The sequence below is a fragment of the Hyalella azteca genome, unplaced genomic scaffold (genome assembly GCF_000764305.2).
Source record: "Hyalella azteca isolate HAZT.00-mixed unplaced genomic scaffold, Hazt_2.0.2 contig144, whole genome shotgun sequence".
NCBI lineage: Eukaryota > Metazoa > Arthropoda > Malacostraca > Amphipoda > Hyalellidae > Hyalella > Hyalella azteca.
The window spans coordinates 8547-27092 of NW_025930505.1; the positions used below are offsets into that span (position 1 = coordinate 8547).

At 37.6% G+C, this 18546-nt stretch overlaps 1 protein-coding gene across 1 annotated transcript; it reads left to right on the forward strand.

Moving 5' to 3' along the window:
* Nucleotides 1–733: 733 nt before the first annotated feature.
* Nucleotides 734–18305, forward strand: LOC108672363 (SID1 transmembrane family member 1). The gene is made up of 18 exons (XM_018160008.2): nt 734–1178; nt 1482–1615; nt 1977–2213; nt 3121–3265; nt 3516–3599; nt 4009–4119; nt 6287–6405; nt 6716–7170; nt 7424–7874; nt 8627–8774; nt 10008–10205; nt 11220–11334; nt 12159–12271; nt 12827–12953; nt 13398–13465; nt 14328–14525; nt 15012–15236; nt 15903–18305. Exons 1-18 carry the CDS (start codon nt 783–785, stop codon nt 15963–15965), a joined length of 3387 nt encoding a protein of 1128 aa, XP_018015497.1. The 5' UTR covers nt 734–782; the 3' UTR covers nt 15966–18305.
* Nucleotides 18306–18546: the final 241 nt, after the last annotated feature.

The window sequence follows — 18546 nt, forward strand, 5'->3', positions numbered from 1 at the left end:
AGTAATTGGCAGCTGCCATCTGCCTTGATCATACCTTGGCATCTTTGGAACAATGAATTTGGTGTCCTCAACCTTTTTTGTACCATACTTTACAGTCTGGCAGCCACGTTTCATTCTACATTAATAGTTCAATCCTATTTTTAGATTTAAATGCTAATAATGTCTATATTTTTTGTAGAAATGATTTTAACTACTGATCACAGAATCCATGCAAAGTCATTTGTGAACCATAAATCCTTTTTCCATACTGCACAAAGCCATTATTGAGCCACAACTCTGTTGCCAATCTGTGCATGCATATTATGCCAAATCTCTAGTTTCTCTTAGAAATAAAAACAAAATTTTTCTTTACCTTTTGTTGAAGATACTATGCAGTAATAATGCAGTTTGGGATGACTGCAACCATGATATCATCACTTAAACATTGTGGGAGCAGTCACTGCGCAGGAAATTATGAAGGGAGTGCAGTACTGAACTGTGAATGTTCAAAATTTTAGTAGAATAACTTATTTGGGATATTTTTGTTCAAACAAAATACTTGTTGCTACAAGTTTTTATGCCCACTAAAATCATTCAGTTCTGGAGCTGCAAGATTTCAAAAATAATAAAAAATTTCCAGTCTGCCTTGGATTGATACTTTAATATAATTTTAGGTATGGTCACAAACAATTGATGACTGGAGCATGCGGTATTCCAAATTATTGAACTTTTTAATGTACATTGCTTCTTTACAGGTTATATGATGTTGTATAGAGTAATGGGATATTAATTTTAACAGCATCATGTGTGTCAAGGAACACTTAAGAAAGAATTGTATAATTTTAGCCCCTTATTTTGTGTGGCTCATCATTATAGCAGGGGTTGCTAATGCTGTTGCTCCAACAGCCGGAATTGCAAATCAATTTATTGGAGCCAAAAATCATGGATCTCAAGCCACTGCCAGCCTCAAATTAGACACAAACTCCTCAAGTAGAACAAACAAAGACAAGGAAATAATGGGAGTGATAGCTAGACAAGCTGGTAACCAATTGAATGATCCCTCTATACCTTATTTGGGCTTGGGGTTGGACATTGACATCAGTGTCATACCAGGAAAAATTAATTCCATGTACTCTGAAAATATCACAAAGAATGAAGAATACCTTTTTGAATATGCCTACAACACATCATTACTTGAGGTAACTAGCTTATCATTTAGCTGTATTCCTCTTACTATTTGATATTATATTCTAGGTCATTATTAATTGTGTACTATCAGTTTTTTGTAATGACATGATGATTTTTTATCCCATGATGTATATAGAATGTTGCAGCTGTGTTGTTAAAAACTGAATCACCTAATATATTGTTTAATCAAAAATTGCATTATTTTAGACTAGAATGACTTATAAATGAGAATGTTCTAACAATTTAATTCATAATTAACAGGGCATTTGTCTGTATATCCTATGTACATTAATTGATATTATTATATTCTACAGCATTCAGCCCTTCGAGTGACAGTTGAGTGTCCTGCTGCAACATTTGCTTCTCCTGTGATGGTTGTGGTGCGACAGCAAAGAGGCGTTCTTTCCTGGCAGTTACCTCTCCCGGCTCCTCCTAACACTGCTCAGCTGTGAGAGTTTTGTCATGTTATCAGTATTTTCATTTTTCTTCTCTTGATTTCTCATCATAATTGTGACCATATTCTAGTTGATATGTTTTAGATTGCATTTTCTACTGATGTGTTGAATTATATTTTTAATTTTTGACAAAATATTTCAGCTTAATTTGTCAAAATTCCAAAATATATTAGAAAGGCCTACCTCTCTAATCAAGAATCTTGCAGATCAAGCTCCTAGTAAACCCTTACTAATTGTTTCTTTTAATATTTGTTAACTAAATTGTATGTAAATATATATATATATAATTTTTCATCTATTATGAATATACTTTTTAATACGCAAATTGAACAATGACACCCTTTTTACCTGCAGAAAAGACTACACCGCAGCTTCCAGAACCATTTGTCCATCTATGAATTTCCACATCCCAATGCATGATGTCTCTCAAGCATCCCATGATGTCTCTCAAAGACTCATAGCTGTTAATACAAGCCAAGCTCACCAGAGTCTGGACACAACCCAACATCTGTCTATTGATGTTTCCACGCAGGCACAGATGCCTCTACATTTCTACCTCATTACAGAGTCCTTCAATGACTTTGACCTACAGTGAGTGATGGTATCTAATTTTTCCTGTCAGACTGCATGTTCCTTTGTTGATAATTTTTCTGATATATATTTTCTGTTTCCCATGTACTAAAAGTGAAAACCTAATTTCAATTTGGCTATAGAATGTTTTGATCTAGCCGTATGGACTTGTCTTATTCACACATTGCTTATCATTGCACCAAAGAGAGCCTAACTTCTCTATACAAGTGGCTTGTCCTAATGTTTATTCATTTATTCAGCCATTGTACCATCATGTTCAAATAATTTATAAGAAAAAGGAAATCTATTTACTTTTTTCATGTACATATCCATAAACCGTTTGGATACTTGCATCAATCTTTTATATTACCGTACAATTAGCCTCTTCTGCCATAATTTAATAAATAAATCTAGTAGCCTGATGTAAAGATAGTCTGACGAGAGGTCATCCACCAAATAGGTTTGTAGAATGGGGATGATGAGTTCAATGTTACTTATATTGTGTGAAGAGAGTCTTCATTGAAATTAGGTGCCCTGATGTTAAGGAGCAAGTCTGCTTTGATGCACAACTCTTTACCTCAGTCAGTGATGCATTAATGTGCACAGTTTGTATTTTTACTAGTTTCTCTCCATATTAGTCCTGCTCTAAGCGGACCACTCAAGGCTTGTATTGAAAAATGCAGCTACCCAAATTGATTAGAAAAACTTTTTTTGTGACCTGTTTCAATGAGGAAGCTAAGCAGCAACCTGTTTGTTTCCTTTTGTTGGGGCTCGGGTCATTTACCATTTTGCCCACTAACAGGATTCCCTCAGATGGATCCGATTTTTAATTACAACCGCAATATATCAAATTATTTTGCTTATTTGCATTCTGCTTTTCAGCTAGAATTTCAAAATTTTGCTTATATATTTGTGTGCTAAAATGCAGGTTGGATGAACCGAGACAACTGGTAGTCTCTCCTGCCACTCCTATGTTCCTTCAGTTCAAGTTCCCTGATGGCATCAACACGGTGCTTGTCTATGCTACGTCAGAGTCTACATTGTGTGCTGCTCTGGCTGTGCAAGAAAGAAAGGTTCATTAACATATTTCAGTCGTGCATATCAAATAGTCATTGTATATCTTAATCAGAGCAATGTGCTAGTGAATTGTGTTGCAATTTGCCTAAATTCCACGTTTTCTGTAAGTAGATTCATGTCTGTTATGTATTATCAACACAGGATATACAATATTGTATATGCTAGGAGTTTTCTGTAAAGGAAATATCAATCGTGACATTTCTTGACAAAGTTTATGGTATCAGTAAAGCTGTTTTGTCTGTGAAGTGTCCAGTATGGGATTTGGAGGAGACCATGGGCTATGCCAGCTTCTACCAGACCATGAGTAGATCAGCTGCCATCACTCTCACGGTTGGTCGATATCATATATTAGCTAACGTAATTACATTTATATTTGTTATGCATTATTTATTAGAATAACTACCTACTCTAATTGTGTGTGGATATAAAATAAGGTAGTGGTGCCATTAAAGAACAAAAAAAATGAATTTTTACATTTGAATTGAAGAAATGAATTTGAAATTATTATTCATCCACATTTATGGATGAATTTTTGGTCATGAATATTACCTGCAAATTAGTGAACTTAATACGTAAAAATTAAGACTTAGTAGTACTATTTCCAAATCTATTGTCCTCCTACCACGATTGTATTTTATTTTGCAAGATAATAATGATCGAAACAGAAGAATTTCTCAAAAACAGTTGATTACTTTTCCTGACAAAATTATTCATGCACGGTATGAATGTATTTTCTCAGAGATCGCAATTTCCTGACGGCTTCTACATGACACTGTTGACACTACGCAGCGATTTCGAGTGTGCTGGAGATTACGCAAGCTTAGAAACTAACCGCACAAAAACTTTTACCGTGAGTACATTAAAGTTTTATGAAATTATTTTCGCCGTGTTGATGATAATTTTTTGCAGGCTCAATGATCAAATTTCGTTTTTCTATGCTAAATTGATTGCAGTTATACATAATTACGAGTTTGAAATTTCAGAAACCTTTTCAGACTAAATTAGAAAACAGTTAATGTCCACATTTTTTTTAGTGATGCATGGTTGCTTTCTTTTATTCATTTCCGTATCTATCCCACCTCTCCCTACAAAATCTTTAGGAGAATTGACTATCCAAGTCTTCACGGCCTGCTAAACAAGGACATCAATTTCATCATTGATCTAAGCTATGGTTTCTGTTATTTTGTGGTTATTTCATCCGCATTTTTTCTAAAAGCCAAACACGACAAAGCTGGTATATCAAGAATTGTGGTCATTGAAAGTTGAAGCACTGTCATTTGATGGCAGTCTGAGGTTTATGCAGTATTAACTTCTTATTAATTTTAAAAATACACCCAGAGAAGTGAACATGACTAGGTCTAAATTGCGATACAATTTTGCCTTTTTTGGGCCATCTTGACCCGGCAAAAGGCCATCTTGGCGCTACGCCTGCATTGGGAAAAATTCACTAACACTCCTGACAGCTCAGGAAAATGACCGATAGGAAAATGACTGATTCAACTAAATTGGGAAAGAAGTTGATCTTCATCCTGAAATTGTCAAAATAACCAAAAACGTGATGAATATAACAGTTACGCATAGAAAGGAGCCTCCACATCACCACATCAGACTAGATGTAATTCTGCTGATTTTCGGAAAGTGCAAAGCCGTCTTTGGCGGAGCTTAATTGCTTATAAGAAGGTAGCAATGTAGCCCGGCATCACCGCCCTCAGTGTCTCCTAAGTAGTGACAACAATGGTCAACAACTGACTGGAGTTGACGGCGTTATAAAAAGCCAGGTAAAAGAACAGCAATTTATCTCCTGTTTTATTTCTAATGAAGAAATAATGTACCTACCCTAAAGAAGTTCTTAGCTGCGAGGCCGTGGCATAGCTGACTGCAAAGAGTCACATGGCTAACTCTTCTGGAGATTATCTTCGGTGCGGTAAAATAGATACGAAGATGGATCGATGGATGCAACTTAATGATACTAAAAAATGTAGACATAAAACTTTTCTCTTATGCAAGTTTGATTGAAGACCAGAGCATGCTTTTTATTAACAATCTTCTTGTTCGTTTTTTCAATGAGTCGAACCAAATTTCTTGCTGGCGTCGGGAGATCGAAAAGCAGGTTTCCGAATGACATTTTAATAGTTTGCAACGTTTCGAAAATACAATTTTCATTATCAAGCTGGAGAAGGTTTTTACAACATTTGAAATTGAATTTGAAATGACTGAAGTACATATGAATGGTATAGTGGATACAATAAAATAAATAATGCGGATACAACAAAATGTATAAACCTAAAATTACTCTGAAAATAATTTCAGCGTCCGGACGAATCCTGTAGTTTGGAGGTTGATAGCTGGAGACTCGCTCTTGATAATGAGAGCCTCAGCTATCATCAGTCTCGATGGGTCGGGGCACCGCATAACTATGCTGGTGCAGGCCTCCAATGTCGCTCGGGTGATGGTCTCATTGTGAGCTTCCCGCATGTGGTTCTTGGGTCCTCCAGATTGTAGATGGCATGTTAGTCGGCGGCTTAAGGTCGTGCTTGTTAGACCAATGTAGTTCATATTTTGAAGAAGTCTACAACCTTCTTTATTACATGAGAATTTATAAACAACATTAGTTTCTTGAAGCGGACCAGATTTTTTACAGGGATTATTATTCATTATAAGGTTTTTTACTTTCTTATTTTTGTAGTAGATCAGAAGTTTTATATTTTCGTTATCCGTTGTACTCTTGACATTATTATGGATGATTGACTGTAGGACTCGTTCATCCACTTTGTAGCCTCTGTTCATCTGGTTTTGGTTCAATCAAACTTGCATAAGAGAAAAGCTTCTGCCTAACTACACCAATATAAAGACTTTTCTATACGTTTTAGAAAATGTAGTTGGTGCTGCTTTGTCCATTCGATATAAGCAGAACTTGTTTGCCGCACGATTGTCTGAGTGTCACCTTGTAGTTGAACACATAATAGATAGTATAATATGTGCCATCTTGTAACTTTTTTATTTCAATAATTGTGCAGGTAATAGTGAAGGAGAAGATAAACAAGGAGCAGATGATCTTTGGTATCTTGATCGGAAGTTTCTTTTGCCTTCTTTTCTACGTTATTTGCATTGCCAAATGTTGCTACGATCACCGCAAGTGAGTTCTTCTTAATAGGATATTTCAGCTAAAAAGTTTTACTGGAATTGGTTTTGCGTAGAGAACTCTCATGGTGAGCGGAGTATTAAAAAAAACTATTACGGGTTGTATAGATTCTGTATTACTGAATCTATTACGGTTTGAGAGCTGGTTGCTGTGTAAAAATGTCGTTTTTATGAGGATACCGGTAAGTATTTTTTTAGACATCTCTAGCTGGCCAACTAATTGAAACGTATCTAATGTTATCACTGAAATATTTCCGCATTAAATGTTAGAATTATAGATTTCACTGATGTTTTCTTTTCGTCAGGGATGCCCTGTTATTTGATCGCTTGGGGCCATTGCCCGGACCTGAAACCTCTACACACAGAACACGACCCAGGAGAAGAAGACCTTCCCGCCCCAGAGGTTCTTGCTTATCTTCTTCTGCTGGCATAAATCGACATTCTGATATTGCTAATAACTGCACAGATCCACCCCATCACTGCATTAACATTCATTCCAACTCGTCGCATCCAACCACGACTGAAACCCTTAACTCTATGATTGTTGGCGAGTGCAACGTTGGATCTTCTAAACCGCCAAGAGATTTGCTAAATAACAGGATTACTACAAACATAAATGAACCTTCATCTTCCTCTTCTTCTGCTATTGGGGCTGCGGTGCCAACTGTTATACTCAGCGAAGGTGGAAATTTCAATGATCTTGCCGAGCTTTCCCGGGAGATCAACGAGTCCATGACCGCTTTGCAACGTGACAATCCCAGTCAGTTTGTCATTTGCTTATTATTTGTGTTAATGATGATTATCGCCGTCGTAATAATTTGTCATGTTATTGATAGTCATCATAATTCCTAATCTGTTGGTTGTAATTTGGAATAGCAGAAGGAAACTTATTTTTCTTGAGGAAATTCCGATACTTATTATTGCTGGAACATTATCAATATTTAGATCTGCATACACAAATTTTCTAATCATATTTCTTATTCACTCACACAAAAAAATCATATTTTTTTCAGCGTTAGCGACCGAAACTTCGGCGTTTGGTGTCATCCGCGATTCAGATTCATCGTTGAACTCAGATGCTAACCAGGCATCCGACGAGGAATATTTCGTGGACGACGCGGACAGCGCCGAGGGAGACACGAGCTGCGACAACCGCAGCAGAGGCGGCGACCTTTCCGGTGTTGCGGATACCAGCCGTACGGAAACTGAAGACAATCTGTCCGTCACTGCCGAGAACACGCGCACTGAACATCAAAACAACGTACGTGGTTTAGACCGCGGTGTGTATTTCCCCGGGGTAAGAAATCAACGAGAAAATCCGATACCTGAACGCAAGTTTTCCGTCGAGTCTGATGAAGGCAACGATGAGTTTGAAGCCAGTCTCGATGACGGACAAAATAGAAGAATATACGGGAAGTCGCCCGCGTCCGCACCCAAAGCGCGTGGCGTCATGAAAAAATTCAGGTTCGTTTTTAATTTAATCTGAATTTTTTGTTTCAAAATTTCTCTTGACGGTAAATTTTGGGGAGAGAAAGGGGGTAGAGTTTGTGCAACTTAAACCACCCTGTCCTTCTGATCGTTATGGATGGATAAGCTAGCAAGACTTAGTGATAGTTTTTTACCTCTTAATGCAAACATGAGTTGTTCCCTCGTAATGTCTTGAATCTTTATTGGTGTTAACTGCTTTAAGCTGTACCACATGCATGAGAATTATTCACTATCTACATTCTAATTATTCACTGCGTGGAGTGTCCTGACTCGACGTCAATCTACACATTCATTTACCGTAGTTGTAGCATACATATTTTTCTGCATTGTCCTATATGTTAAGTAGACTCACTTATCAATTAATTTATTCCAGTAGTTTACGTGATCAAGTTCATTACTATCCCAAAACACACAAAGCTAATGCAATTCATATGTATTTTGTTAACTACGAGCAATCCACGAGTTGTAGCAGTTTACGATTCATCCAAATTTTATTTGTTAGGTTCTTGAATTTCATTCAAATTGTACAGTAGAACAAATTGTAAAATAAAAAATGTAAAGCCCAACGTATGCATACACAATTCAATGTAGAGTCATTCAGCCCAACGTAGGAACATACAGCTCGACATAAAACATATTGTCCAACATGAAAATGATTAAAAATTGACTTTAAGAACCTTTCTGTTATAAATGGACTTGTTAACGTTCTTGTATTGTGATGATGGCAGAATAAAGCGCACGCTTCACCTACACGAGCTCTCCCAGAAGCGGGCGCGCGTGTTGCGTCGTCGCAGCTACCGCTACTTCACCACTCTGCTCAGCTGCTTCATATTCTACTTCGTGCCTGTACTGCAGCTCGTCACCACCTACCAGAGGGTAGGTAGTGGCATACACTTACCATAGAGTAGGTACCAGTGCCCACCTACTTGTAGGCAGAGCTGGACAGCGCTACTTTGAAATGTAGCGACCGCTACCGCTACATGCTCTAAATGTAGCGGGCGCTACCGCTACCGCTACACCCACTAGATTGTAGCGAGCGCTAATTATTGGAAATCTATAAATATTTATTGTTCTGCTATTGGGATTTACTGCTAAACATTTAATGATAATAAAACATAACAATGTAACTTTATTGCAATTAACCTAACCAAACTATTACGGGTTAGATACAGTAAATAAAAGTTAGTTATTTTTATGTTTTACCTTCCCTATATGGATGTCTACTTTAATCTAACAATCTCAAAAATTATCCACATATACATATAAAAATCACTTATTTGTATATATGTGGATTATTTTTGAGATTGGTAGATTAAAGTAGACATCCATGTATGGAAGGTGAAACGTAAAAATAACTGTAAGCAAACTAAAACATGAAAAAATACCTGTTAGTGGGAATTGGTAACAACTTAACAAGTAACAACTAACATGTTGACACTAGTAACAGGCTGAGGTTGACAACATTACACTGAAATCTTTCGTACAGTTTTATTCTGTAATTTATATTACGTGGTATGTATCATGCTGGTTTTTAAATAAAATTTAATACTATTAAGTAAAATCTAAAGGCTTTATCTATAAATGTAGCGGTAGCGCTGTAGCGGTAAAACCTCGTATCGCTACTTAAATATGTAGCGCGCTACCGCCCACCTCTGCTTGTAGGTAGGTACCATCATGCTCCTGTCAGAGGTTAGGTACCAACGCCCGGCAGCTGATTTCAAACTAGATTTTTTGTCGACTTGACGGGCTTGTTTCTCTGCCTACATCATGACGCCGCAGCTACGGCTCATCCTGTGTTCTAGCGCTCTGAGATCCGAGTGCACCGATTTTTACCATTTTTATAACCAAAGCATTTTATTGTGTTTTAAGATCATTACACTGCGGGAAATTTTTGTTATACTAGTGCATTGTATTATAGTCATAAACTTGTTAAACGACAATTTTGTGATAACAAAATTTTGTCATTCCTTAAAATTTTTCGTGAAATTTTATTTTATAATATTACAAAAACGGTCATTTGTTGTAATCAAATAATATTACCTTCTGTTTGCAGTTTGAATCTGTTTTACTGGACAAGTTACTCACGTTCATATCCTATACGCTCGTCAGGTTTTGAACGAGACCGGCAACCAGGACATTTGTTACTACAACTTCTTGTGCGCGAATCCTCTGGGTAGGCTGAGTGACTTCAACCACGTATTCTCCAACGTTGGCTACCCCAGCTTCGGCTTACTCTTCGCTGGCCTCACTTACTGGAAACAGTGTCGCTACAACGCTCAAGTAGAGAGGGAACCTGCCGTCGAGAAGGTGAGGTGATGTCTCGCTACAACGCTCAAGTATAGAGGGAACCTGCCGTCGAGAAGGCGAGGTGATGTCTCGCTACAACGCTCAAGTAGAGAGGGAACCTGCCGTCGAGAAGGTGAGGGGATGCCTCGCTACAACGCTCAAGTAGAGAGGGAACCTGCCGTCGAGAAGGTGAGGTGATGTCTCGCTACAACGCTCAAGTAGAGAGGGAACCTGCCGTCGAGAAGGTGAGGTGATGTCTCGCTACAACGCTCTTGACGAGAAAGTATGTAATTGAAAAATTAGTCGTGGTGTTGTCAGTAAGTGCGACAATAAACGTGTTATTTACAGCCCAAGACAAACCAGACCTAGAAATTAGCAGTGCACGGAAATTATTGAGAAAATAGGGAAATGAACGGTAATTAGTTCGTCGTTGTATCGGTGGCAGTCAACCTATCCCTTCATTGCTTCTTGTATATCTGGAAAGCTTTCATGCCAGCACCAGCGTGCTGGTCCACATCTGCGTGACCATGCAAGCTAATCTTTTGCTTGTGCTGCTCCATCAAATTTTTGGGTGCAAAAAGTATCCTACACAAAGGAAAAAATTCTTTCTTTTTGAACCTTAACTTTTACACAATTGCAATTACCAAGTCAACATTTAATGATTTCGTTGTTTTGATATAATATTTTTATTTCCCATGCAAGTTTACATTAGAAAAGTGCTAGTTTATGTTATCATGTTGCTGAATATGCCTTTATTAAATGAAATTTTTCCTTTGTATCAGATAGGTACTTTTTGCAGTAAAATTTGCACCCATTGTAATTAGGATAAAAAACTGCTTCATTCCAAGGATGAAGAGTATTATTTCTTGACGTTTTCATGTAACCATGGACATTTGTATTCGGACGTTTTTGTGAGAAGAATTGTTCAATTTTGTTATAAATGCCTACACTAGTTCTAAGAATATTTAATTTTATTCCCCATCATGATGAATAGTGTTTGATGTCAGATGATATTGATGCAATATTGGCTTGCAGCTCGGCATACCCCGGGACTTTGGCCTGTACTACACACTGTCCTTCTCCCTCGCCATGGTGGGCCTGCTGAGCGCCTGCTACCACGTCTGCCCTAATAGGTCCAATTTCCAGTTCGGTGAGTCTCATGAGAGAGTGTAGTTACATGGGGATTTGCTTGTACGAATAACTAATTAAGTGAGTCTCATGTCTGAGTGAGTGTAGCTATATGGGTATTTGCTTGTACGAATAACTAATTAAGTGAGTCTGATGTCTGAGTTAGTGTAGATACATGGGTATTTGCTTGTACGAATAACTACGATTTGCTTGTTTGTTCGACTAACTAATTAAGTGAGCAGGATATCTGAGTGAGTGTAGTTACATGAGTATTTGTTAGTACGAATATCGGGTTAACCCTCTATTGCCGCATGTCTCTTTCCGGGAACATAACTTTCAACTTAAATTTGAGTGTAGCAACCTGAGGATGTTTGTACGCAACAGAGAACATTATAAAGTTGTACCTGACGGCAACCATCAGTGCAAGTCATTTAGCGCTTGCTAGAACGTACCTATTATTTTTTGGGAAGTAGGCTTGTGACAATATTGCTCCGGTTTCTCGTGTCAGGCGGTAAAGCGTTAAGTAAGTCGGATGTCTAAATGAGTGTACTTTCAATTGCTTTAGTCATTATTTAGACGAATATCTAGTTTGGCGAGTTGGATACCGACTAGTTTGTACGCTCCATATCAGCAGGAATATTTATTTGTACAAACATCTATGTTTGCGAGTCGGATATCTGAGTAAGTATGAACTGAGTGCCTTGTCGGATATTTGTTCAAGGTGTGTTTAGAGTTGTGTGGCATTTGTGAAAACTCGAGACCTTTTACCCAGTTTAGTGAAATGTATTAATAAATCTACTAAATTTTGTCCATCAAACACCCTCTTACCTCTCTCTAACCCCTCAGACACGTCGTTCATGTACGTGATCGCGGTGCTGCTGATGCTGAAGCTCTACCAGCAGCGCCACCCCGACATCACCGCCAGCGCCGACTCAGTCTTCATTGTTCTTGCTTGCTCTGTGAGTTGCGCACTTCGGTGGCCAAGCTTTAACAAATCACCACATGAGGGTTAATTTATTTATAGGGGAAATTGAGCTGTAAAAATGTATATCATTATTGCCACCGGAAAACATGCACATTAAAGCATGCTAAATTTGGCAACGCGGTGTATTGTTAGCACCGACTTAACTTTTCACGCCTGGTCCCTAAACTTCTGTAGGCCCATGGAAAAGAAATTCGAACTCCACAGTAATTATTTGGTCTAATTTATTCTCATTTATCTACATGAATGATAACAATACTTTTATTATAAGCTGAATCTCTTTCATATGTCTGTCATCCTTTACAACAAATAATTTTTCGTTTAGCCAATTATTTATTAATTAAAGACCAACGTGAAGATGCATGTATTCCGACACTACGTCTAAAATCCGAAATTGTCACATTTTAAATTGTCTTAATAAGCACCTATTTGTTAATTATTATCATATATTGTGAACTTCATTAATGGAACGATTTGCATGGATCTCTCATTTTCGATCCCTTATCAAACGTTTAATGTTGTGCATTTGTAGATTTTATTTGGTGTCATCGGAGGCCTGTTTGGCTTCACGTGGTTCTGGATCATGTCGAGCCTGACTCACCTCCTGGCCTGCATACTCATGTCGGCCTATGTCTACTACCTCGGACGCTGGTCCCTCAGTGAGTACATGTCTCAGGCTTTAATATTTTTCTCAACTTGATTGAAAAGATATTATGTTTTAATATAAATTTTCAAACTTGTATCAATGACGTTGTACAACAAGGTTTGCTCACTAGAACCAGGTAGAGTATATGTGTATACATATGTGTAGGCATATGTCTCCACATATGTCACCAGAACCAGTCTATTGCATTTATTTGTCGACCTATAAATAACGCTCTTAAATACTAAACCGAAATATATTTTTGTGATCACGAGACTCGAAAGCTCTCGTATTTTGAATAGAACCGCATCCTTCAATTCGATTAATAAGGTATACTTATTGTTTCTATTGGATGATGGCGAATTTTATTCAAGTAGCGACTTTATTTTCTGAGGCGACCATGCAAAATAAGCGTATTTATTTTATATTTCAACCTGTATTGATATCCTATGTTTTCCAGTCAGCACCATGAAGATGGTGTACAAAAATGGCGGCATTCGCTTCCTTGCATCATGGAGCATACGTCAGGTGAGTCGTGATTCTTGGGTTAATTTTTAATGGGTTATTGGTTGAATGGTTTTAAATGCATCAGTAAACTGAGATTCTTGGTTCACTCATGCTAATCCCGACGTAATTTATGCCATTTTAGCCCACTTTAAGTGCGTAGTCCTTCGAATCTTCTGTTCCCGCCTCACACAAGAGTATTAGTCAATATAATCCGTATGAAAATTGGCGTTTGAATTCCCACCAATTACCATTCATAACTGAAACATAGTTTGAACACATTTTTTCATTTAATAGGCGTTTATTATCGTGTACTCTATTAACGGAGAATTCATTAAGTAGACTTACAAGCGCTATAGGAACTGAGGTTGCGACTAAGCTTTGTGCAAATTCTTCCGCAATCTCAATAGTTAGAAATCCAAATGCTGAATCAAGTTTGATTGAAAAATGACTTCATTCTGGGATGATTCATTTTGTGCGTTTCTGCCCTTCGATCATTCGCATAATTTTCAGGTACACGGGGACAATCTTGTATCAATTGTACGATGCTTGCTGGTCGTCATACCAGCGTTAAAAATTACAGGTCAAGACTGCGTATATTTTCCGTTATTTAATTACAAGCAAAATATTCCAAGTGCCCCTTCGAGATCAACGAAAGAAACGGTAAAACGATAGCTATTAAATGTGCTAGTCTCGTCATATTATTAAGGTACTCCTGTCAAATTAGCGAGACTTGGAGGAGCGAAAGTCGTAGATCGTGACGCTGTCGGCGCTGCGGGCTGGATACTCACGCGGAAGATTTTTCCTCTATTTGAACATCTTAAGCACTAATACCTGAATATTACATTCATGTCTGGCACTAACATTATTGCTGCGGTTGTGTCAGGTGAAGGCGTGGCGCTACTGGCGGGAGCTCAAGTCTCAATTTGGGACGCGGGTGGCGCTGCTGCTCACCGCTAACCTGGGCAACTGGGCGCTGCTACTCTTCGGGCTCATCGTCAGACCACGGGACTACGATACCTACCTGCTCGGTATCTTCCTGCTCAACCTCGTCGTCTACGTCATCTTCTACCTCTGCATGAAGGTATCGCCCTCTACATCGTAATGCCCCTAATGACATTAACTGTAGATGACCATAATCTGTAAATTTGTAGACATGATCGTGCACAATGTCTTTGTACATGAATTTTTGGAAGACTGGCGATTTGAAAGGCGTTTTCAAGGCCGGTAACAGCGTTATTATTTTATGACATAAATACGCGTAGAAGTAGAATGTTATTTATTTTGCATTGCAAACAACCTAGACAAGGGACAAAGTTGCTAGAAGTTTTGTTCCTTTGTTTTGTTCAACTTGTTCTTGTCTTGGATTGTTTGTAATAAATATTTGTGTTTGAGGTTTTCTTGCATCTTTTTTCAATGTATTAATTAAACGTTCATTTTTAACCTTATTTAGAAAGGTTCTTGTTGAACCTTATAATCAACAGTTCCTGTTGAACCCTATTTTCACCTTGTCGAGCGTTATTATAAAACGTTTTGGTTGAATATTCATGTTGAATTCTTCGGTCATCAGCGCGGCTACAACGAGCACCTGGGCACTGAGGTGAAGTTGACGTTGCTGCTGCTGCTGGTCGTGTGGGTGAGCGCTATCTGCGTCTTCTTCAAGCGATCAACAGACTGGTCGAGGTCGCCGGCACGCAGTCGCGACCTCAACCAAGAATGCATCATCTTCAACTTCTACGACTGGCACGACATCTGGCACTTCCTCTCCGCCGTGGCACTCTTCACCAGCTTCTATGTGAGCTTTTTGGCTCTCTTGAGTTGCGCTTCTTCTTTATATTTAGACGTCGCGTTATTCACTCTTGACTTTCACCAGCTTCTAGGTGGATTTTTTGGCCCGCCTTGTGTTGCGTTTTTTCTTTATATTTATTTAGACGTTGCTTTATTCACTGTTGGGATTCAGCAGCTTTTTATGAGTTGTTAGCTCGCGTTGCGTTGGGTAACATTTATATTTTTTATGTTTGGACGTCACGATCTTGACTATTTCATTGCAGCAGTTTTCTAAGTTCTGGGTATATCCCCACTGGACATAGCATTGTCCTGGGAGTAAATTTTTCCGTACCTGATGATTTCTGATGAAGTTTCGTACGATTTATTCCACTCGTGAGTGAATTGTGTAAATCTTATAATTTATTTCTGGTAGGTTTTTTCTCTCTCTGCTTGGTAGTTTTAAGTCCGATGTCTCACTCGAATAGAGTTTCACTGCTTGACCGGCTAGTTATCAGAAGATTGTATGAACTTAGAAGGTTGTATGAAGTTGAGAAAATGTGCATTCGAGAACACTGTTAACGTTCGTGGGTTACACCAATCCTAATATCTATACTGAAATGCATTTATAATGCATTAAATTACTTATTTTATCTTCGCTTCTATTCTGTAATTAATGTAACCTAATTACTTGCAGCTCATCATGATCATCGATGACGATCTGGACTACACTCCACGGGACCTCATCGCCGTCTTCTGATGGCCACGCCAACTTATCGAGTCTTCTGGTGCTTAATTGTTTCATTCCTGCTTTAAAACATTCTCTGTCCAACTCAACATTCTTCTTCATGCCGTTTTTATATTAAAGTTAATTTCTGCTGATAAAAAAACTCACCATCTGCCGCAATTTAAATATTTTTTGCAGAGAATGGTTCAATTTCTTTTCCTATTGGTATTATCCATCCCAATCGTCAGCGATATTTTATCTTATTTCATAAACTTTCTTCAGATATCATTTCCCTCGCCGTGGAAAAACGACCTTAAAATTATCTACGTATTATTTATACCAAGATATTCACAAAATTTAGGTCGACTGATGCAGTTTTATCATCTCATTTAAGAGTTATTTTTTAATATTTATTGCAGTGCGCATGCGGGGCAAAATATTTTGAATTATCTCTTTAATCTTCAATCATTTAATCAATTCGTTGTTTAAAACTGGCGTCCTCAAACGTTTTTTAGAAATTCAAGCCGCTCCTGGAACGTTTAATGTCCTGGCCAGCTCGAATTATATTTATCCAAAAAATACTTTTATATTAAGTATATTGACAGGAAATAGTGAAATAAATTGATATTTCATTAGCCCTTTTGATAGCCACCTGCTCTGAGGACCCCCTTTTTAAACTGTACCCACCAATTGCAAACAAAATGCTCGCCGTTATATTAAAGTTTTCAAATTTATATCATAACAGCGATAATAATTTAGCAGTTTCGCCCCAGTTTCTTGGACAATCGAGTCTTCCAGTTTCTGTCTCTGAAATTAATTACTGTTTGTGTTATGGCCACTTGAATTAATAAGGATGCGGCATACGGTCTTATTTATTTGAAGTATCAATGTATTATTTAACGCCTTCCAAACACAGGCTTGTGGTCGGTAGGTATGTAGCTTATGGGTTCGTGCTTGTCATGTATGTGGTTCTGTGTTGTATTTAAAGTATGCGGCACAACAAACTGTATTAATTTACGTATTTTATTGATCTGTTGGCGCCATGTGTTGTCACGCGCATACTCTAATTTATTGATATTATTTGTAGAACTGTAAATTATCATATCATTTATATCCTGTTCTGTGATATTAATAGATCAAATGGTACCGATAGCAAGTTTTGCACCCAAAAAATTATGTGGGTTGACGCTGAAATGTCTTTTTATAACAAATTAGATAATTGTCATTCTGCCACACGCATGTAGTAATCCCCATGTGATTAATTTTGTTATCATCTGAATAGGCATCGGTCTCTTATCATCCGAATTATATCTGGTATCCTTGAACTACTCAGGCATTTAATATCCATCTGAACTGTGATCTCAAATCTTTTTCAATTCGCTATCGGTTTTGAAATACAAATACTTAATAGAATGTATTTTCTCTAGAAAAATATTTTTCTCGTCTCTGAATGTGAATGAAAAAAGTGCACAGTTTCTACTGCTATTTTTATATTTATACCTGAGATCTAACATATTACTTAAGTAGTTGATAATTTAAAATAGGTATCACTGCCTTACAATTATCCTTCAAATATTATTTATGTTTGTCGGTGCATTTCTGTCCAGACTTTATTTTTATTAAGATTTATAATTGTAAGGACTACACACCATAACTTTAATTCAAAACATCTCCCTGGGTCAATTGAATGGCAGGATTCAAAGTAGTAGTTTTATTTGTGCCAATCTAGTGCCTATTATTTGCTTTCTATTGTCGTGATCAAAACTATTCTCTCATTCATCGGGAAATAACCTATGCCATTAGTAATAACTACTTGTTTTAATCTAAATTAATTGGGAAATGATCAATGCACTGGATAATCATCATACCGCTCATAAGGCACACATTTTATTTAAACTCATTAATGATTCCATCAGCCAACGACGGAAATTCCATATTTTGTATACCAGGGTTTCGTTCAGCTTGGATTGAGCTGAGAGGTTATATAAATCAAGTTTACGACGTGAGTGCGTATTGTAATTATGTTACAAGGTTCATAACCATTGCAGGTTTTCACCCCTCCGTTGTAGGAGATAATTGTCAATTTCTGTGTTATTCATTGTGCCTGTTCTTTTCTCCACCTCCTTGTTTACTAAGATAAACTTTCATTCATGTCGTCCATACATCCCAGTGCGTTGTTTTTCGATTTGAAGCAACAACGCTTATGGTTCATAATACTCTTATGGAAATATGTTGTTAGATATATTTTTATAGTGTATATTATTGCATAATGTACTTCTATCAAGTGACGTTTCTTCCATGAGATTATGCTAATAATATTTTTGTAATCGCTTTTGTGGAGAATTTTTACCTAAATATAAAGCGAGCATTTTCGTGGCCTTTTTATTATGATGACCTCATTATTTTGAACCTGACTTAGCTCAAGAAGATACGAATCAAATTCGCGTACATGCTTGTAAGACAATGGACAATGCGCGTCGCCAAGGTCGGTGTTGTTCATGAGCGACCGAACCATCACAAAGTTCGTAGTGTCTGACGAGATGTCGCAGAGGCTGGGTGAGGCTTACAATGGTTATGTTAAACTCATCGGTTAGTTTGCGCTGATAAAGTTAGA